A 20,510-nucleotide genomic window follows, 5' to 3' on the forward strand; every position below is an offset into this window, starting at 1 on the left:
AGATGGATATGTTTAATAGGGTCAGATATACACTATATTAATTCTACGCACCATGCCCTCGTTACCTACTTCCAAAACTATCTCTCGAACAACAAAAGTATATATAGAGATTACAATTTCTCCACTTCTATTTTTTACACATCCACTCTATTTGTAGTATTAACAAAACTATGAACAAAATATAAAACGTTGATTTACAAGTAACGTCAAGTAATTTTTCTAAAAAATTTCTTGTGAAGCGTCTAGTGTGGTCGCACATACAAACTATGCTGCAGCAATGTTAGTGTCACAAACTGGCTGGCAAATACGACCAATCTATTTCTTTGTTTCTGTTTTTCTTCAAATATTCATTCGCCTTCGAGAAGTGCTTGCAACCGAAAAAACCACGATGAGCAGACAATGGAGAAGGATGTACGCCAGTTAAAACAAGGTGGCGGCTCTAAATATAGCATAAAAGAAGTTAAAGTATTATTTCATAAGAAACTATGACTGCCTAAAGTAAATATTTACACCTCTGTGACTTGTAAGAATTATAAAGTAACAGGGAATAAAAGTCAATACAAAAAAAGATGACTTAATTCATTATTTTTAGTAGTATTACTAGCTACTAGTATTTTTAATTAGAAATTGTCATCTAACGGACGAAAAAAAAGGCTAGCTAACACCCTGCATATTTATTATTTAGAAGTACATTTTAAATTTTTAAATGAGTTGCTTCTGTGAGATATTACTATATTACTTACCTAGGATAGGATAGTCAGTTCCTATTGTTACTGCTATAAACGAGGGTCCTACGAAGGAGCGCCAATGCATTTAAACTGCACTTGTATTTCAAATGGAAGCATTTGTTCCTATTTGAACTACAAAAGTCGTGCAAACCTAACATCTCAATCTTATTCTTGTGCTGAACGTTTAGTAGAAAGGATAGATTTACACTGTTATAGTCTCTGGCATGACTTAGACGAGGTTTAAAGACAAGCCGCACTGGAAGCAAAGGCTCTACGTCTGGCGCAATGACGTGCACATTTGTGAACATGGATAAATACAACCTCGAATGTGTTATTAATAAGCTAAAGACTCAAGATATACGTGCGATAAAACTGTTGAGGAAGATTCTGAGACCCACTGGTACGTTCCAGATTGCTTCGTCACAAATCAAATGTTTGAGTGTGTTGACGACACACGAGCCCCACAACGGGAAGCACAGAAATATGAGTAACTCCATCAGAAAGAACAAAAAGTAGAAACAAATCGCTGCCTATTGCCCGTGTTATTTAGAAAATGAGAATGAATGAATTATGGAGCTTCGCGGTTAGGCATCCCTTGAAGCGATAAAACAAGAATGTGATAATTGTGAAAGGTACTTGATGTGTACAACAGATGCAAGCGCGGGTGTGGGCTTGTAACAGAGGCCAAGTATTTTGCTGACCCTACCATATGAAATAGATCACCTATATTGGGGAAAATTGCACATGTAAGAAATAAAAAAAGTTCCGTCAGTTGAGTTAATTGGATCCAGAATAAGTACTAAATAAAAGAGGATGCCTCTGTTACAATTTAGAAATTAAACTGTCAAGTAAAGACTTTTACAGTGTTGTTTTCGTCTGCAAGATTGAGGACGTGAATGACGAAAACCTAGTACTAAGCACCTATATGACAAATAATGGCAAAGACACTAGAGGCAAGCTATCCCCGCTATTGATAAAGACCCACAAAACATATGCTCCGAGAGTGATTGATAAAGTATATGGAGGTGGAGGTATGGAGAAAGGTTGAGGAGCGAACGTTGACAAGTTCGATTCTGAATTTGTCAAAAAGGGAAGTCATATCTGAGAAGCTAAAGCAATGGGAAGACAACATACGTACCGATTTTTACAAAAAAGAGGTACCACAGCGCGGTCCTAAAAACTGCAGGCCTGTATGTGCAAGGACAAAATTAGCACACATAAATCTGCCTCGAAGAGTGTAAGTGCAAGGAGATCCTAATGTATGGAGCTAGCTATCTTAGTGAATCAAGCGGCAGTTCGAAGACGATTTCGAGAAACAAACATGAGCAACTTGACGAAAGAATCAGAAAGTTTAGGCATAAAAGGGAGTTCGGAAAGTCATGTTTAAGAACACTTACACGCTAACGGATGGTCCATACTGCACATCCTGCGTAGAAATTTAGGGTGTACACGAATCAACTTGCTAAAAAAGAACGCGCAAGACATAATTCACGATGATGGCATGCTAATCGACGAGATACGGGGGAGGTGTCATGACGGGGGATGTTTGTAGGTCGCGATAACTACCGCACCCACAAAACCTAGGCTCGTATTGCGGAGGATTCTCTAAGTAGTACCTACATGCGGACACCAGCTGAATTTTTTTAAAAAAAACTGCGTCCTTACCCTCCTGTCGACCTTTTACCACAAGCTCTGCATATTTCTTTTCGTTGGTATCGTCACAATTTGTTGTGCACGCTGTCGCATCTGTTACTTTAACATCATATAACGCCATTTCTCCTGTACAATCACGCTTAATTCGTCGTGAGCTTTGACTCTAATTTCGATAGCCTCAGACATAAATTCTACAATAGAGTTTAATTTCAATTCAGCGAGTAGTCTTTACCCCTAGCCTTTTAGAACTGTTTTTAGATCAGCTTGGCCCACACTCATGGCTAGTGTAATAACCACATATAGCAAAGAAGACCTGTTGATAATGCACAAAGTCTGCATCCGGTAGAGATGATGTTAACTTCTAGTAAGGCGTGATCACTTTATTTAATTAAGGTACGATGCATCTTAAAATTTTTTTAATGCACTATCACGCTCTTCAATCTTCCTTCAAAATATTGTTCAATCTATTTTTCGCAATCTAAAGGTTTGGCTTTCGCCCCTGTATTCTCTGGCGCACTTGGTGGCAATGAAGGATTTCGCCTGTGAAATCTCAATGGACCTGAACTGCGTTGCCTATGGCTCTTAATGTCTATCGCTTTCATACATACTTTCAAGTGTGCAAAATTCATCACAGTTTGGCACGGTACTACCTAGGACGGAACGATTTTGATGTCTAAAACCCTTTTAACCAATAAAAATACCAGCAGCTAGGCCGTGAGTTTGAAGTGCCTGGCGCTGAGCAATGATGGCGCAGCACAAGCACCTTCAGCAGCTGGCAGAGTCAACGCAAGGATTATCTTGGTTCAGGACTTACCTCAATGAGGACTCATGGAGTTTCTCCTTCGGTTTCTATCCAAAGATCAGTCCTAATGTTACCGCTTGTGCTACCGATAGCAGGAAGCACAATCCGCCGCAAATGGGTCATCTTCGACTACTCCCAAGTAGGAGAGCGCAAGCAGAAAGCAGGAAAGCACGACGATAAGAAAACCATGTTTTCCACAACATGGGTAGAACTTATCCTCGGGAATATTTGGCTAAAAGAGTATGCGTAATACTTAACCTTTTCTGACTTTATTCCACAGGGAAATAATTTTAATGACAATATTAATTCTAATGACGATACAATATGACCGTTGCAGGTTATGGCGAGCGGTTATACTGGTACTGATTAGAAAAAGGCAATAGATTGATACCCTAGCTGAGTCTCTTAAGGGGGTCCTTCTCCTCTTTGCAGATCCCGCAAAACACAAGGCCAATGCAGGGGTAAACGTGGTGTTTTATATTGACGTTCGAATTATACTTATACGCCATGCAGCAGCAGATCATCAATCTTTTCGGAAATCACAATAGGAAAGTTACAATCAAGAATTTCATGAACCAGGACTTCATGGTAGTGGCAGGCTTTACAACGCCTTAGCGATAGGATAACTTTGCACATCACCAAAAAAGCAGATGGAAATATCCGATGTTATGTTTATCTTCGGAGCGATGTTTAGCTTAACATTTTAAATGGTAGGTTCCACAGTCCAGAATACTGATAATGATAAATATTAGACATAGCGAGACAACCACACACGGCTATTTTTACCGGACCGACTGGAGCGAGAAAAACCTCATCGATGGCGAATACAAGCGACACTTCAATAACATGATCATCCTCTGTCCTAACCTGAGATGAAACTTTACGTCCCTTGAGCGAGCCTCGCTGAATATATCTACCTAAAAAAACTTACAAGATCAGCGTTTTGAATGGATTGAAAAATTATCGTCAAGTATAGCTAGTGAAGAGATGATCCTTATAGTTGACAACATAATCGCGGACTAGAACCCAAGAACGCGGAAAAATCCCTGCTGGAGCTAGCCATCTCCGAAAGGCACAGAAAATAGTCGTACACTGCTGTCTCAAAGTACCTACGAAGACAAAACAAGCAACTTTTCCTATAGTATCCCCACGAAGCAGAATATGAAGTTGATCAACGAGGAAACGAATGGAAGAACAAGACACAACTCAAAAAATCAAGCATACCCGTCTCTATGTGAGACTTAAACTCCTAAAAGTTATACAATTTTAGAGTGAAAATCCTTGTATAAATTCTTCTATCCTAGTTGGAACCTAAAAGTACAAAGTAAAGATAACCTCTTCTCTGGACTGAGGTTTTTATGGCGGGTATTTAACGATGTTCACAAATGTGCACGTCACTGCAGCAGATGTAACCTACTTCTCTCTCTCTCTCTGCACTTCATTGGTTTTAGCATGAAAAAATGGGTTAAAATATGTTAAGTTAGCCAAATAAAAGCAAAACAGAAGCACAAGGTAATGATAACTTGTTTAAGATAAATAAGTTACATAAATAACGGAACATACTTTGTTCAAGAATTTTCCTTTCTTTTGAGCATATCCTCCCCATAAGATGAACACAACATTATTTAAATTATCGTTGATGTACTTTACTGTGGCATCGGTAAATTTCTCCCAACCCTAAAATTACATAGTTGATCCAAACACATTTAAAAATTCCTTGTTAAATTTCTTCAAATAATAGCATTACATTGGAATATTTTGAATTTTTAGTTTTTTTTACTATCAACAATTTTATGCTGACAATGCTCAAAATCTTATAACATTGACATAAAAATTTGTGGTACTACTTCCATCGTGATAATCATCATTGCAAAGAATTAAAACTGAAAAGAGGTATTCGTGTGCAAATCTACTTGTTTTTATTTTTATTCATAATAACTCAGTTAAGGTTACAATCGAGAGATTGCTTAACTTCAAAATTTTCGACAATACAGTGCTTCCCAAATAACATGAAAATTAATTATTTCCCTAAACTACGATGAAGTGCTATGATCCCGTTCATGTAGCAAACTTAACCCTTAAGGGGCGCCTCGTTTTTTAAAATAACATTCTTCACGACAACCTAGAACTCAGGAGTTATGGGGGTCCAACTGTAAGGTTTTTGCACAATTTTCGGATATCTGCAGGTCTCGGCCTTTAAGGGTTAAAAAACCATCATAATGCAGGCTAATATTCGTTTAAATTAAAATTCCTTAAAAATATATTCTTATAAATAAAAAACGCATAATAGTTTTGAAATATTTTTCTATCAACCAACCTTATCTTTGTGAGAATTCGGCTTACTTGCTTCAACGGTTAAACATGCATTCAGTAGCAACACACCTAAATAAAATGGTGTCAATGTAATAAATTGCAGAAGAGAAAACACGTGATTTACAACTGATTTAACTAAAGAGGGTTATATCAGTACATGTATTCCGTACGTATTTTCTTATGAGTTGACAATTACATGATTTTTCATTGCATCACAGAAGATTAAAAGTGTTAAATTAGTTATGTAGCACCCAATAATTTTTCAAATTTGTGCGAAGTACATGAAATAAAGTGCTCTTTTATATATACTGACTGGAGAATTAATTGTTGTTTAACATTATAAAAAAGTGAATCAAAAAGTTGTACCTTGTTTTGCCCAACCAACTAGATGTCCATGATCTGGCTTTTTAAATCCTGAAATGTCGCTTGCTAATTCTTTATACATGTTGACAAGACTAAAGAACAGGAGAAGTTAGGCATGCAAATTTTTATAAACAAAGATTCCAGAAAGATACAATGCAATGTAAAAATAGAAGAAAAAAAGAAACCTTCACAAATGATTTTTTCAAATCCTGAAATGTAGTATAACTGTGAAAAAGGAATAAATCCTGCAGAAAATTTATCAAAGACAATTTGAAAGAAAGATTTGTATAAAAGACCAAGACTTCAGGCCAAGGAAAGATCATTTTCTGTGTTGCATGACTGCATGCACAAGTTTTTTTTTTATCTTGTTTGTTAATTTTACACAGAAAACAATGCAATTTCGCTAATTTTCATTATTTTTCATTTCACTATTAAAAAATAGTTCATTGTTTGTCAATTCGACCATAAACCATAAATTTGTCAATATTTTTTATTTGAATAGACCCATTTTCATATCCGTTGTTGTTCCGCTATTGATACAAATTTCGTTTTTGACCTAAGAAAAATTCACGTTGTCTTCTTTAGTTTGGGACAAGCATTTTTGGACAAAATTATATATATGCCAATAACATCACCAATTCTGATAACCTTGAAATTCCACATTTGTTTGGAAGAAGACAACTATTCATATCATCATAATTCACAGCTATAGCTATAGTATACCTAGCTCATTTAACACCAAGAATAATAAGCAAACTATAAAAAAATATATCTGTCAGATACATACTATTACTCCATATTATTGCCAAACGTTAAAAATTTTGTACATGATGCAAGTAAACAAACCATATCTGCATTAGTGCGGTGCATACCCATAACTAATCTCTCTTTATGTTTTTCTGTATTTTGGTGTGTATATTTCGCAGAATGATAAATCGATACAGAAATCAGTCTATTGTTTGTTCTAAGGGCGGTTGCTACTCCCATAAAAATAATTTAAAACTGTGGCTTTTCGTTTTTAAAGTTTATAAAATGTAGGCACATTTGCATTTTTGAGCAGAAAACACACTGAACATGTTTCCAAGGCTACCATACAAAATAGATAATTTAATAACTTTCCTTGGCTTAATCACCAACTACTTTTCGTTTTCATGTTTCATAAATTTGAATCTTGAATACAAAGAAAACATAAATAAACCAACCTTGGTGGTGCAGGTACTCCAATTTGTACACTGAAGCACAAACCTGAATTCATTATTATATAATTAAAAACATCTTACTGATATTATAAAAAAAAACAATTTACTTAACTGTACTTACCATGTGCTTGATTTGGTCCATGATACGGATCTTGTCCAAGAATAACAACTTTAAGGTCTTGTATGTCACAAAATCTTGTCCAACTATACACATGTTTTTCTGAAAGAAATACACTTAAGCCTCAGGTAAAATAGATTTACCGTGTTTTCCAGTATATAACCCACACATCGTATAACCCGCAGCTCAGCTTTTTTAGGGAGTTATAAACTAGATGCTATCAGATAGCCCGCACCTTCGTATAACCCGCATAAAATTTCAATCAATGTGTTTTTCTAACCCGTACCTTTGCATAACCTGCATCATGTTAAGAAAAAAATTCAGCGTATTTTTACTTATCCTAATCATTTTATAAACATGTGCATGTGTTCTGTTTTTTCATGCTGGAGACAAGTAGCGAATCTTTTAGTCTTAACTTCCTTGTCTCCGATTGCCGAAATAATGAATTAAAATTAATTTGACAAGTCGATTTTCTGCTAATGCCGACAGTACTAAATCAGACAATGCTGTTTTCTTTTTATTTGTAGACATTAGTTTTAGCCAATAATAACTCTTGCTTCCTGCGATTAAACAAACAAACAAATAAAAACCATTCTATTAGGTTATAAACCTAAAGTAAAATCTCTATTTTTTATGTATATTTAAGTTTTTTTGGCATATAATTATCACGGATTGTCTGCAACAGCGATGTTTAATTGACACGTATTTCACAACCTAGTGCCCAGGACTTAATTATTAATTCCTGTTAAAAAATTTGAAAAATGATAAAATTAAAGTACAGATAATAATTTTCTTTTCTTATCTTCGCTACCTGAAAATCAAAAATATAAAATACAATTAATAAGACACACGCAACTATCTCCTCCTCATTGCCGCCATTTATTTTATTATGCACACTGTGATTGCTGAGATATAAATAGATAACAGAATTCTATAAACATTAGAAAAGAATGTTCCGTACATTGCTGTTACAGACAATCCGTAATAATTATTATGTTGTTTATTTTTATGCCAAAAAAACTTAAAAATACATAAAAAACAGAGATTTTAGTTTATGCTTATAACTTGATAGAATGGTTTTTTATTTGTTTGTTTGTTTAATTGCAGGAAGCAAAAGTTATTAATGGCTGAAACTAATGTCTACAAATAAAAAGAAAACAGCATTGTCTGATTTAGTACTGTCGGCATTAGCAGAAGATCGACTTGTCAAATTAATTTTAATTCATTATTATTTCGGCAATCGGAGACAACGAAGTTAAGACTAAGAGATTCGCTAGTTCAGACACTCGGTTCTCGTGGTTGGGGTTCACGAGTTTAAATGTCCCCCAACTTGTCTCCAGCATGAAAAAACAGAACACACGAACATGTTTATAAAATAATTACGTAAGTAAAAATATGCTGAATTTTTTTCTTAACATGATGCGGGTTATGCAAAGGTGCGGGTTAGTAAAACACATTGATTGAAATTTTATGCAGGTTATACGAAGGTGCGGGCTATCTGATAGCATCTAGTTTATAACTCCCTAAAAAAGCTGAGCTGCGGGTTATACAATGTGCGGGTTATATAGCGGAAAATACGGTATAAACTTTAAATTTTGCAATAAATGACAGAAAATTTAAAACTTATCACATAACCCGCACCACAATATAACCCGCACCAAAGGTGAAGCTCGTAAAAATAAACTTATAACCCGCGGGTTATACACCGGAAAATACGGTAGCCTTAACCATGCCTATCAGAAATTGAGCTTTTTAAATATACATATATATTTATACTTATGCCAACTATTTTTTTCTTATTACCTTAAGTGGATAAATTTTAGCGGGGATTTCATTTGGCAAACAGTAAATTATGTTAAATTTGGCAAGTATTTAATTTGGCGAATATTCAGTTATCAAATTTTGGCAAATATTCAGTTATCAAAATTTCGGCGGGTATTTAACTTGGCGAATTTCGCCGAAATTCACTAAATTTGCCAAATTTAATCCTCACCAAAATTTATCCACTTAAGGTAATTTAAACTATAAATTTAAGGGATAACTAAAATTTTTTAAATCTGATAAATAATGCATAAGGTGTACTGTTGAATTAAATCTTTCCTTTAGTTCTTGTCAGGAATTCAAATCCGATGCCTCAAAGCTGGATAAGAATTAAGAAAACAGTTAAAGTTTATATTTTTAGGAGGGTATTTATTTTTCTAAGGTTATTTCAGATGGTAGTTAATTGAGCAAGAATGCAAAAGCTTTTTACCATAAATTTACAACATATTTAAAACTTTTAATAATTATTTTTTTCTTTGATCAAAATTTTATAATTTAGTCTTATGATAAAACGATGACAATGTTTGTAATCTGATAGAACATTAAAATTCAAAAGTATATTATATATATAAATATAGTCCTTACCAGGGGGATATATAGTAGCTCTTTTTCTTTCTGCAATTAAAAAATCTTGAAGCTAAGTAAAATAAAAAAATTTTATAATTTTTCCTTATTTCATTTTGTAATGCTGTTCCAGTAATTATAATCACTTACCTTCTGAAAGTATGGCTTTGTAAATTCAGATTGTAAGGCTACTTTCCATGAATGTCCCATGTCGATTCCCTGTTGTGCATTATGTTCCAGTTTTTTTAAAGCTTCTTTCTTGTTTTCTTCTATTCTTTTCCTTTGATCCGGTGAAAGTGGTGGAGAAGTATCCAGGTTTGTTTTTGTCTTTTTAGAGGATGGGGTGTCATCGTTATTTTTATTATCACTACTTCGTTTTCCAGGTTTTGTAAAAAACGATGCAATGTTCTTTTGTTTGTTATCTTGTTTTTTAGATTTAGGAGGCATCATGAACTTGTTTACAATTTGTGTTACTTTGTATCGATATGAACTCCTTGATTTCAATAGAATTGTAAGCATCAGCAGTTCTTTGTTGCACAAATATAAAATCTGTTTAAAGTAAGTGAAGTAAGATTCAAAAGATTTCAAAACTATATATGTGCACAGCTTAGGCGAAACTGTTGAAATTAACTTTATATTTGATAATTTTGTTATTGTAGCTCTAAATATAATTTACCTAATATATGCATTGGATAAATTGGATTTAAATACTTCCTATTTTAACATGGCGCTGCAAGAAGATAGACCTGGGAAGCCCTTAAAAAATATTACCACTTATCTGTTCAGGTATTGTCATTGAATAATATAGACATGCCATTTTGTAAGGTTTTAGGTAGGCATGTGATGATAAAATTTAAATTTTCAAGAAGCAAAAGTAAGACCAAAATTCCTTTATCCCTTACACTGCCCAGGAGCTTGGTTTTGACATGGGGAACATGCGAAGAGCAATTTCTAACAAAGTTTACAGCCTACTTGTGGAACAAACAATATTTAAAATAAATTAAATTACGGAAAGTTGAAGCGTGGCTAATAACAAAATTTAATATTTCAATGCTAAGGATGGATCATGAAATTCCTCACTACAATCATATTCCCTTACTATCAAAGACTTTTTTATTTTTTTACTTATTGTTTTTAAACTTTATTTCTTCGAAAGACGATTATATAATATATATAAAAGCTTGAATTATAAAATCAAAAAAGGCTACTGAACAAAACATATAAATATTTGACAGCTTCCTTTCACAAATTACGCAAATAACACAAATTTAAAGTTTTTTAAAAGAACACAAGACCTTACTCTCTCTAAAACACAATTCTGGAGATCAATTTTTCTTCTGCGTTGAATGTTATTCTAATCTATTTATATCTTTGCAATCACATTGGGCATATTGAAATGATTTGCTTCTCGTAATAGAGCAGTATGGCAGGTATCATTTTCAGGTGTTATTGACATGTATCTCACAAGTTAGTGCCCAGGACTTAAGTGATAAATCTATATTAAAATATACGTCTGTCTGTCTGTCACGCAAAGTGGTAGCTTAGCTGCGCAAGTAGCGAGACGCACGCAATGCGGTATAAAAAGGACGGTGGAACCCGTGGATTGTTCCACGGGTTAACGGCTAGTGCTGTTAAAAAACAGTAAAAAATGTAACAATTTAGTTTGAATGATATTTTTCTTTTCTTTTTTATATTCATTACTTTCATACAACAGGTGGCCACAAAAAATGTGAAAAAATACAATTAATAAGGCACATGAAACTTTGTCCTCCCCATTACTGCCACTCATTTTATTATGCACACTATGATTGGGAGATGAAAATGGATAATCAAATTATAAAAACATAAGAAAGAATCTTCCATACATCGTTGTTAAAGACGATCTGTAATAATTCATTATTTTGTTTTTTAATGCATTTTAACTATGCAGTTTTCTACGTACACTGAAAAAATTTTAAGTTAACGATAAGGGTTTTAAAGCCTTCTTAAATCATCTTCTGACTTCATATTTAGCTTTTGTCGTAATTTCTATAATTTTAGAAAGCTATTCGCAGACATAAAGAAAACAAAATTTGGACAAAATTTGCCCGTGTGTGGAGGCGTGCACGCCTCTCACAAAATGGACTGTATAGATATTATTATGTCATGACCAAGTGAGTTTATTCTGGGCTGTGTTTCAAAAGCTCGGTAAAAGATGGCGCCATAGATTAGTGGTTATAGTTCTCGTACTCTGTGCGGGAGACTGGGGTTCGATTTATCTTGATGGCGATTCAACATGGGCGAGTGAATATTACCATAGCCCAAGTTAATCCAAGCCATGTGAGGGAAATTGGGAAGATGGCAAACTGTGTAGGCCGTTGGATGTTGCCAGGAGTTGTCTAGTAGAGTGTGGGTCCTAATTGGGTCTGTGTAGCTCATAATGAGCATTAAATACTCTAGGACCATGGCCACTCCTGGAAATAATAGACAGGGTATATCGCTTGATATTTGTGAGGCTAGCCATGTAAAATATGCACATCTATCTATCTACGCTACCAATTGTCCTGCATGAGGCAAAAAATCCAACATTGCAACACCATAAACCGTTTGGCAAAAATGTACCCGCAAAAAAACCTAAGACTCAATAGAAGCACCAATCGCTCATCTTTCGTAAGAGAAAGAAAAGGGACTTTATACACACACGTCAGAAAAAATCAAAATTGATGCCGAACTTTCAACAAACAGTGCGAACCAACTATCATGAATGAATATTTCATGACAGAGAAAATGGCATTTGCTTCACAGAATTTAAATCCTTCTACCTTAATAAACATCAAGGAAAACCCCCTCTACCACAAATAAGTGTGTGCTGTTGGGGATCAACACTCATCTATTCAGGCTATTCACTAATACTTTTCAATTAACAAACTTTCTACCATTCAACCACTCTGCGAAAAAGTTAATCGCATGGTTGCATGTAACTTAACATCCTGCTTAGTATATTTCCATTTTCAATGTATTGGCCAACATCCATCCCATCCTGACTGTCCATAAAATATACCGAACAGACCAACTCAACTTTGAAATGAGGTGACAAAAGAAAATGTTACAACACTCAAACAATACCTCTTCAAGAAATTTTTCGATATAACCTTTATTAAAAAAAGGGACACAAAGCCAGCCCACATTCACATTGCTGAAAATGCAAAACTATTGTAAAATTTGCTGGACAGTTAATCTATAAAATCTAAATGCGTACATGCTATTTCCCCTAGATGATAAGTGTTACACTTTACCACTTACATAACTGAGTGGGGTCATTATTATCTCCATAAAGGTTTATAGCATTTTTTCCTGACTGAATTACACATCAGTTGTTTCTTGTCTCCATTTATGTTTTTTTGGCATAAAAATTTGTTATTTCTTTCATTATTTTTGACCTAACAAGAAATCTTTTTCCTGCCCAAGGTGCTGTTTTCTTTTGCAGAGAGCTCAATGCTGAATGGTCAGACCTTAAGGGTTGTTGTGTAGCAAAAAAGGAAACTTGAACTTTATGTTTTGTGGCCTGAACCTGGAGGGATTCAATTGTATTGAAACTTATCACACAAATTTTGTTTTAAAGTTTCAAAGTTTACGCTAGCCAGCTAGAATTTTCCTAAATAAAATTGCGAAGCTAAAAACACCATCTGAACCTACGTTTCTTATTGAGAACAACAGCAACTGTTCAGTGTACAAACTCAAGGTGCAGTAGTAACAGTAAACAATATTGTCGTCTGGATAAACTTTAGTTGGCTATATTTGTTAGAGTCGACCTTGTGGAGATGTAGCTAGCTAGCTAGGGATCTTTTTTTTCCTGCTAACCCTCTCTCTCTCCATTTCTTTCTTGATACACGCATTGTAAAAAACTGCTACAGGATCTTTAGGGAAGCACTTCATGGAAGGATCCATATAGTCTGTGAATATGTCTGAACCTCTAACACAACCTCACCTTTACCCGACATTGTCGTATTCCTTTCCTCACGACAGCTCAACTGCATCCGACACGCGACGTTAAACAATTTATCAACGTCGTGATGTTGTTAATACATACTACTGCCTAATGTAATATCTTTGTAATATACAGTAATACACTGTAGCACTTAGTAATATGCCGTATTGTATACTGTAGTATTCGGTAATACACTGTAATACTTTGTAGTATTCAGTTGTACACTGTAATACCTTGTAGTATTCGGTAATACACTGTAATACTTTGTAGTATTCAGTAATACACTGTAATACCTTGTAGTATTCGGTAATACACTGTAATATTTGTAGTATTCAGTTGTACACTGTAATACCTTGTAGTATTCAGTAATACACTGTAATACCTTGTAGTATTCGGTAATACACTGTAATACCTTGTAGTATTCGGTAATACACTGTAATATTTGTAGTATTCAGTTGTACACTGTAATACCTTGTAGTATTCAGTAATACACTGTAATACCTTGTAGTATTCGGTAATACACTGTAATACTTTGTAGTATTCAGTTGTACACTGTAATACCTTGTAGTATTCGGTAATATACTGTAATACCTTGTAGTATTCAGTAATATACTGTAATACCTTGTAGTATTCGGTAATACACTGTAATACTTTGTAGTATTCAGTAGTACACTGTAATACCTTGTAGTATTCAGTAATATACTGTAATGCCTTGTAGTATTCGGTAATACACTGTAATACCTTGTAGTATTCAGTAATATACTGTAATACCTTGTAGTATTCAGTAATATACTGTAATACCTTGTAGTATTCGGTAATACACTGTAATACTTTGTAGTATTCAGTAACACACTGTAATACCTTGTAGTATTCGGTAATACACTGTAATATTTGTAGTATTCAGTTGTACACTGTAATACCTTGTAGTATTCAGTAATACACTGTAATACCTTGTAGTATTCGGTAATACACTGTAATACTTTGTAGTATTCAGTTGTACACTGTAATACCTTGTAGTATTCGGTAATATACTGTAATACTTTGTAGTATTCAGTAGTACACTGTAATACCTTGTAGTATTCAGTAATATACTGTAATGCCTTGTAGTATTTGGTAATACACTGTAATACCTTGTAGTATTCAGTAATATACTGTAATACCTTGTAGTATTCGGTAATACACTGTAATACTTTGTAGTATTCAGTAATACACTGTAATACCTTGTAGTATTCGGTAATACACTGTAATACTTTGTAGTATTCAGTAGTACACTGTAATACCTTGTAGTATTCAGTAATATACTGTAATGCCTTGTAGTATTCGGTAATACACTGTAATACTTTGTAGTATTCAGTAATACACTGTAATACCTTGTAGTATTCGGTAATACACTGTAATACTTTGTAGTATTCAGTAGTACACTGTAATACCTTGTAGTATTCAGTAATATACTGTAATGCCTTGTAGTATTCGGTAATACACTGTAATACCTTTTAGTATTCAGTAGTACACTGTAATACCTTGTAGTATTCAGTAATATACTGTAATGCCTTGTAGTATTCGGTAATACACTGTAATACCTTGTAGTATTCAGTAATATACTGTAATGCTTTGTAGTATTCGGTAATACACTGTAATACTTTGTAGTATTCGGTAATATACTGTAATGCCTTGTAGTATTCGGTAATACACTGTATTACCTTGTAGTATTCAGTAATACACTGTAATGCCTTGTAGTATTCGGTAATACACTGTTATACCTTGTAGTATTCAGTAATATACTGTAATACCTTGTAGTATTCGGTAATACACTGTAATACTTTGTAGTATTCAGTAGTACACTGTAATACCTTGTAGTATTCAGTAATATACTGTTATGCCTTGTAGTATTCGGTAATACACTGTAATACCTTGTAGTATTCAGTAATATACTGTAATACCTTGTAGTATTCGGTAATACAATAATAGTAATACGTTGTTATATGGATTATTAAAACTTTAAACACGGTTGCTATTGCCCGCTATGACGTAAGTTGTAACCAATGACATGCCGCCCTTTACCTGGGTAATAAAGCTATATATGGGACTTTTCTGTCATTTGTATTTGGATGTCCAGTGTGATATTTAAGATGATTTAAGTTTGTTGTTTTTGTCCTCAGTGATCATACATTTTCCCCCGCCATTAGCTTGACTTTCGTGTAAGTCACTAGTCGAAAACCAACAACCGTTGCAAAGAGGCTACAATAAACACTCGACGACAGCATGTTGAATAAACAGTGGTACTCTGTAGTTTGACAAATCATTAGTATTATCCCTATTGTTTTTGTTTGATTTTTTATATTTTTAAATATCTATACGCTAATAAGATGAACACTACTGCGTTACCTAAATTAGACCAAAGCTAAGTTGTTTATTTTTGAGCTTCAAAGATTATCTTTAATTTTGTAAACTTTGGGACGACAATATTTCTAATTGGGAATTTTTAACATCGATATGCGTGTGGCGTGGTGGAATGCAGAGGCAAGGGGGGATTGCGGGATTCCTACAATTTCGTATCCTGATACTATAATATGCACTAATCATTGCTCCCCATGTTAGGATATATATAACTTGCTTCAGAGGTCCTGCAGTGTTTAATACTGGCTCTAATATTCCTTGACGGTGTTCTTGTAAGTCGAAATATCGAAGTTTTTTTCGTGCATTCTTATCACCCTAATTTTTTAAAAAATGTTGCAGATTAAAACAAAATAATACCAATACACCAATTCATAACAAAACAATTACATTTCCCGTTGTAAAAACCGGCGTATAAAAAAAAATTGCGACGAAATAGAATCTCTTTAGAAAATTTTTAGGCGATGTTTTATAGAACTGGAGTGTTGCACTAACTAATCGTTCATAATCTACACTTTGTGCTAAAAATGCATGAAGTATAAACTAGTATATAAATAACTAGCTGTATTATACTTCGTTTAGAAAGCGTTATACTATTTGACAGCCTGAGCGCTAATGAGAGGGTGGAAGGGAAGCGGAAAAGAAAATGAGATAAAAGACGTGCTGAATTACCTCTTTTTTTTACTGCGTTATATTAAAATAGCAAGTGGTAACAAACTATAAAATGTCGTGCTTCTTTGTTTTGTTTAATAACTTTTTGTGTCTAGTAGCATGATTCGGACAAATACGTTTTTAAGCGTTTTAATAAATGTAGTTTACATCTTATGTAATTTTGGAGATATCGTAGATATATATTGCGTTAATTATGCTGAACCTTATTAAGTGCACAATTTGTCAAGGCTGTTATTGGTCGAAAAACAAAAAGGACATATATAAAATCACTGTTTTGTCTAGAAAGTGTTTAAAATTTAGAACGATATCTTTTTTATTTGAACTTACTTTTGTTTTGTAGTGTTGAAGTGTTTTATTTTCTTTCTATTTTGCTTATTTACAAAGGTTTATTATTTTTTTTATTTTACTAAACATTTTTTACAATTACTTGGCAGAAATATTTCACAGTCCTAAAGGTTCTGGACTGATATGTAGCTCTGCCAAAATTGTTTAAAAGCACAATGTATATATGTTAGAAATCAGATTATATTTGTATCAGTTATTTTTCTGTTTATGTCTTTCTCCATGAAGTATTAACGAAAGTTCAAGAGACTCGAGAAAGTGATTTGATAAAATGAATGCTGGAGTTATCAACTGTATTGTTAACAGGCCCCAGAATAATCTGAGGCGTTTTGTACGTTAAATGACTTGGGACTGGGTCAATTTTAGCAAAAAATGGGAAAATAAAAATATCTTTTTCTCTCAGTACTTTCAGAAATGTTAACAACGTGTATGAGCTGGTCCTACCTACACCATATTTTATAACCAAAAACGTCGCCCAAGATTGTAGGTTTGGCATAGTCATGACTATTGATTGAGCGTTGTTCAAGTCAGTTCAGTCAGTTTTAATATCAATTCTCTAGTTAACTGACGTCAAAGATTAAATCTTTTTAAAACAAAATTAAGCCTGCAAAGGAATAGCGGCGGAGTGGATTATTTCAATGCTAAGAAAGCAGAAAGGTTTAAAGCCAGTCAACTTTCAAGAAAAAAAAATTTTAAAAACAAAATAATTAGCAGATATTTAATCAAATTTCAGTATTTTTATTGTTTTTTTTCGATTTGTTTGATTTTAAGTGGAAATCCACCTTAACGGAAATGGTTTTTATATTCTTATGTGGTTAAGTTTTTCTGTGATTGGTTAATGTGCACGAAATATACTACGGAAAAACGAGTGTAAGTTGCACCTATTTTTCAATGCCATACTCCAGAAAGGTTACACTTTATAATTTGCTGAATATCGAGCAAAATGACAATTTGTAGAGAAATTCATTCCAAAATTTTTTACTCAAAACATTATTTTTATAAAACAGACAAACGTTCGCGGTAATGGGAAACAAAGGTCAAACTTTTTTTTTTATTTTCTTCACTTAAAATGAAGTATGATGTGACATGACAGACATGTTTTTATTATTTATTTTTACTCTAATGTTGACTAGAAGCAATTTAAAGTTTCAATGGTTATGATGTCATAGTTGCGTTAGGCTATACTCATAGTTAGTATGTAGGTCAGATCAAACAAAATTCAGTAAACCTAACAGATTATTGGAAACTTTGATATCTTACCCTGAGGCATATTTATACATAATAAATTGCTAACATACATGTAACAGTAGAAACCTCTGTTCTCCTATAAAGAGCCTTTGAGACTCCTATAGTGAGATTTTTTAGTTCACAAAGAAACACATTAAAAGAGACCTACGTTTATCAAGATCTATGTTTAGATTCAGGATCTTTTTCAGACCATTCGCGTTTTTCTTCTCCCTTTTTATTAACTTATTTTTAGGGGATTACCGTAACATAGCCCATCATCAACCCCGCGCACACGATCCCCGAAATGTAAAGGAATGTCAAGAACCGTAATAATTTAATATTTGGATTGAAACATTTAATAACTTATGAAATATTTATAGCCATTTTTTGCTAAGGGCTGGCTTTCTTTTAGGGCTCATTTTGAGAGCGCGCTACAATGAAATTGATTACCCTTAGTAAATAATTAACGTATAGCGTCAGAAAGATTTTACACAAACAGAAAAACCTCTTCAAAATTTGTTATTGTTAACCTGACAGATCCAACTTCAACAAATAACCAGGAAGGAGATCTGGAAATAAAAAAGAAAAGTTGTTTTTTCTAAAAATACTTTTTTAATTGCGATAGCGCGATGGTTTGGTTTCGGCTCAGCCCTACGGCATTCAAAAGTCACATTAATAAAGTTATTTTAAGATAACAAGTGCTATCTTAAGATAACTCTATTAATGTGATTTCGGAATGCGTGTATATTCACATAAATGTCTTGATTGTAAGATAACTCGAGTTATTTTAAGATAACATAAATGTGATAATTCTATCTTTTCTAATGCGCATATGTGTAAATGAACGTTGCTTAGGGTGCGGATACGTAAAGTAGCTCACAAAACAACAGCCTACATGAATTTCCGGCCGTATTGACATTTATTTTGATACGTCATTTGTATTGTCCTTGTGGTGTCGCGTATGTGCTCTGCTGTAGAGTTCGCTCTGCGGTGGAGAACAAGATGCATTTTGTTAGTTTTGTGTTGTGATGTATTGTCCCGTGTTAATTATGTAAAGAGAATAATTGTAATTTTGGTACTATTTTTAGTTAAATTTTCTGCACATCTTGCACATCTTTTTTCTGCGCATTCAGTCTTCAACATGTAATGACAGAGTCGAACATACATTTTTGTATTAAATTTGCTGTTGAGTGAAATTTTTCTTTCATACATCACAGGAGTTGTCCTGTATCTCAGCATCTGTTTTAGTTGTTTTCTCTCACATGTAGTTGGCTTGGCTTACGCCACTATATATCTAGTAAGTGTTTATTTCTTATTATATTTTATGTCATCTTACATGTGTAATTTGTTGCTTAAATTTCGTCTTGTAATTTTGTCGTTTAGCGAATAAAAATAGTTAACTCAGTTGAAATCGTGTAAGCACCTACACTAGTCGATAAGGCCCGCAGAAAAATCTACTTAGTGAATACACAAAAAAAAAATTTTCCCCGTGTTTCCCCGTCGCCTTTATTGAGTAGAGCTTAAAATGCTGCTGAAAATAAATGTATACAGTATTCTCTTCAATTAGCGGACACTTAATTAACGGACACTCGAGCGGACAAATTTTTTTGCACGAAATGGCAACTATAGGCTTTTTTTCTCTTCAATTAGCGTACAATCCAAAAAATTAGAGATAAGCATTTAATTTTAAAATATCTATTTTAAACACTTTAAAACTTTACAGGAAATGTCTGCTTTTACAGTCTCAATCTTCTTCGCAAACCAGTCAATCAATTTTTCTTGTCCGTTTTGTAAAGAATCAGTTCTTATTATTGCTATTGCATTTCCGTCCACTTCGTTAGATGGCTCATGCCTGAATTGTAACAGCTCCCTGTAATAGTACTCATTCCAATCCTTTTCGATGAGTATGGGTATGTTGACCTCAATATCTATGTTAAACGACAGTTTGAGCGTTAAATGCAGTTAAACCCTGCCATTCATCTAGTGATTAGTGCAGATATACGTTATACTAAAACTCTGTTGAGTTGTTATAGAAAGAAGTTTTCTGCAAGTGCGATTCAAATAAAATTGAGTTATTTATAAGACATTGAATGCCAGTTGGATCACTTAAACCGTCACACATCATGGCGGAGTGCTTTATTCAGATGTACTGTACCCCCTACCTGAACATATATTTTAAAATCTCACAAGTAGCGGTGAAAAAAGCACGAAATAACTACACCATATTAAAACCTTTTCCAGCAGGATTAGCCACCAAACATTTTCTATTTTGCAAAACGTTGTCACGATGGCTCAAGACACATAAAAACTAGTCCGTTAACTATAAACCCAACATACATTTTAAAAA

At 33.7% G+C, this 20,510-nt stretch overlaps 1 protein-coding gene across 2 annotated transcripts; it reads right to left on the reverse strand.

Annotated features, from left to right (window-relative positions):
• Nucleotides 1-110: 110 nt before the first annotated feature.
• On the reverse strand, nt 111-13,443 carry LOC130646194 (uracil-DNA glycosylase-like). Of its 2 annotated transcripts, XR_008982763.1 has the most exons (10): nt 13,237-13,443; nt 9,712-10,110; nt 9,583-9,634; nt 7,180-7,278; nt 7,062-7,104; nt 5,863-5,951; nt 5,501-5,565; nt 4,747-4,860; nt 2,394-2,572; nt 298-439 (listed from the first exon to the last, which is right to left on the reverse strand). XR_008982763.1 is itself a non-coding variant. In XM_057452347.1 (9 exons), exons 2-9 carry the CDS (start codon nt 10,078-10,080, stop codon nt 287-289), a joined length of 984 nt encoding a protein of 327 aa, XP_057308330.1. In that variant the 5' UTR covers nt 10,081-10,110; nt 13,237-13,441; the 3' UTR covers nt 111-286. The 2 variants fall into 2 exon arrangements, 1 of the variants encoding a protein (XP_057308330.1); XM_057452347.1 differs by lacking the exon at nt 2,394-2,572 and having other exon boundaries at nt 111-439; nt 13,237-13,441.
• Between the last annotated feature and the right edge of the window lie 7,067 nt (nt 13,444-20,510).

Source organism: Hydractinia symbiolongicarpus, chromosome 5 (assembly GCF_029227915.1).
Source record: "Hydractinia symbiolongicarpus strain clone_291-10 chromosome 5, HSymV2.1, whole genome shotgun sequence".
Classification (NCBI taxonomy): domain Eukaryota; kingdom Metazoa; phylum Cnidaria; class Hydrozoa; order Anthoathecata; family Hydractiniidae; genus Hydractinia; species Hydractinia symbiolongicarpus.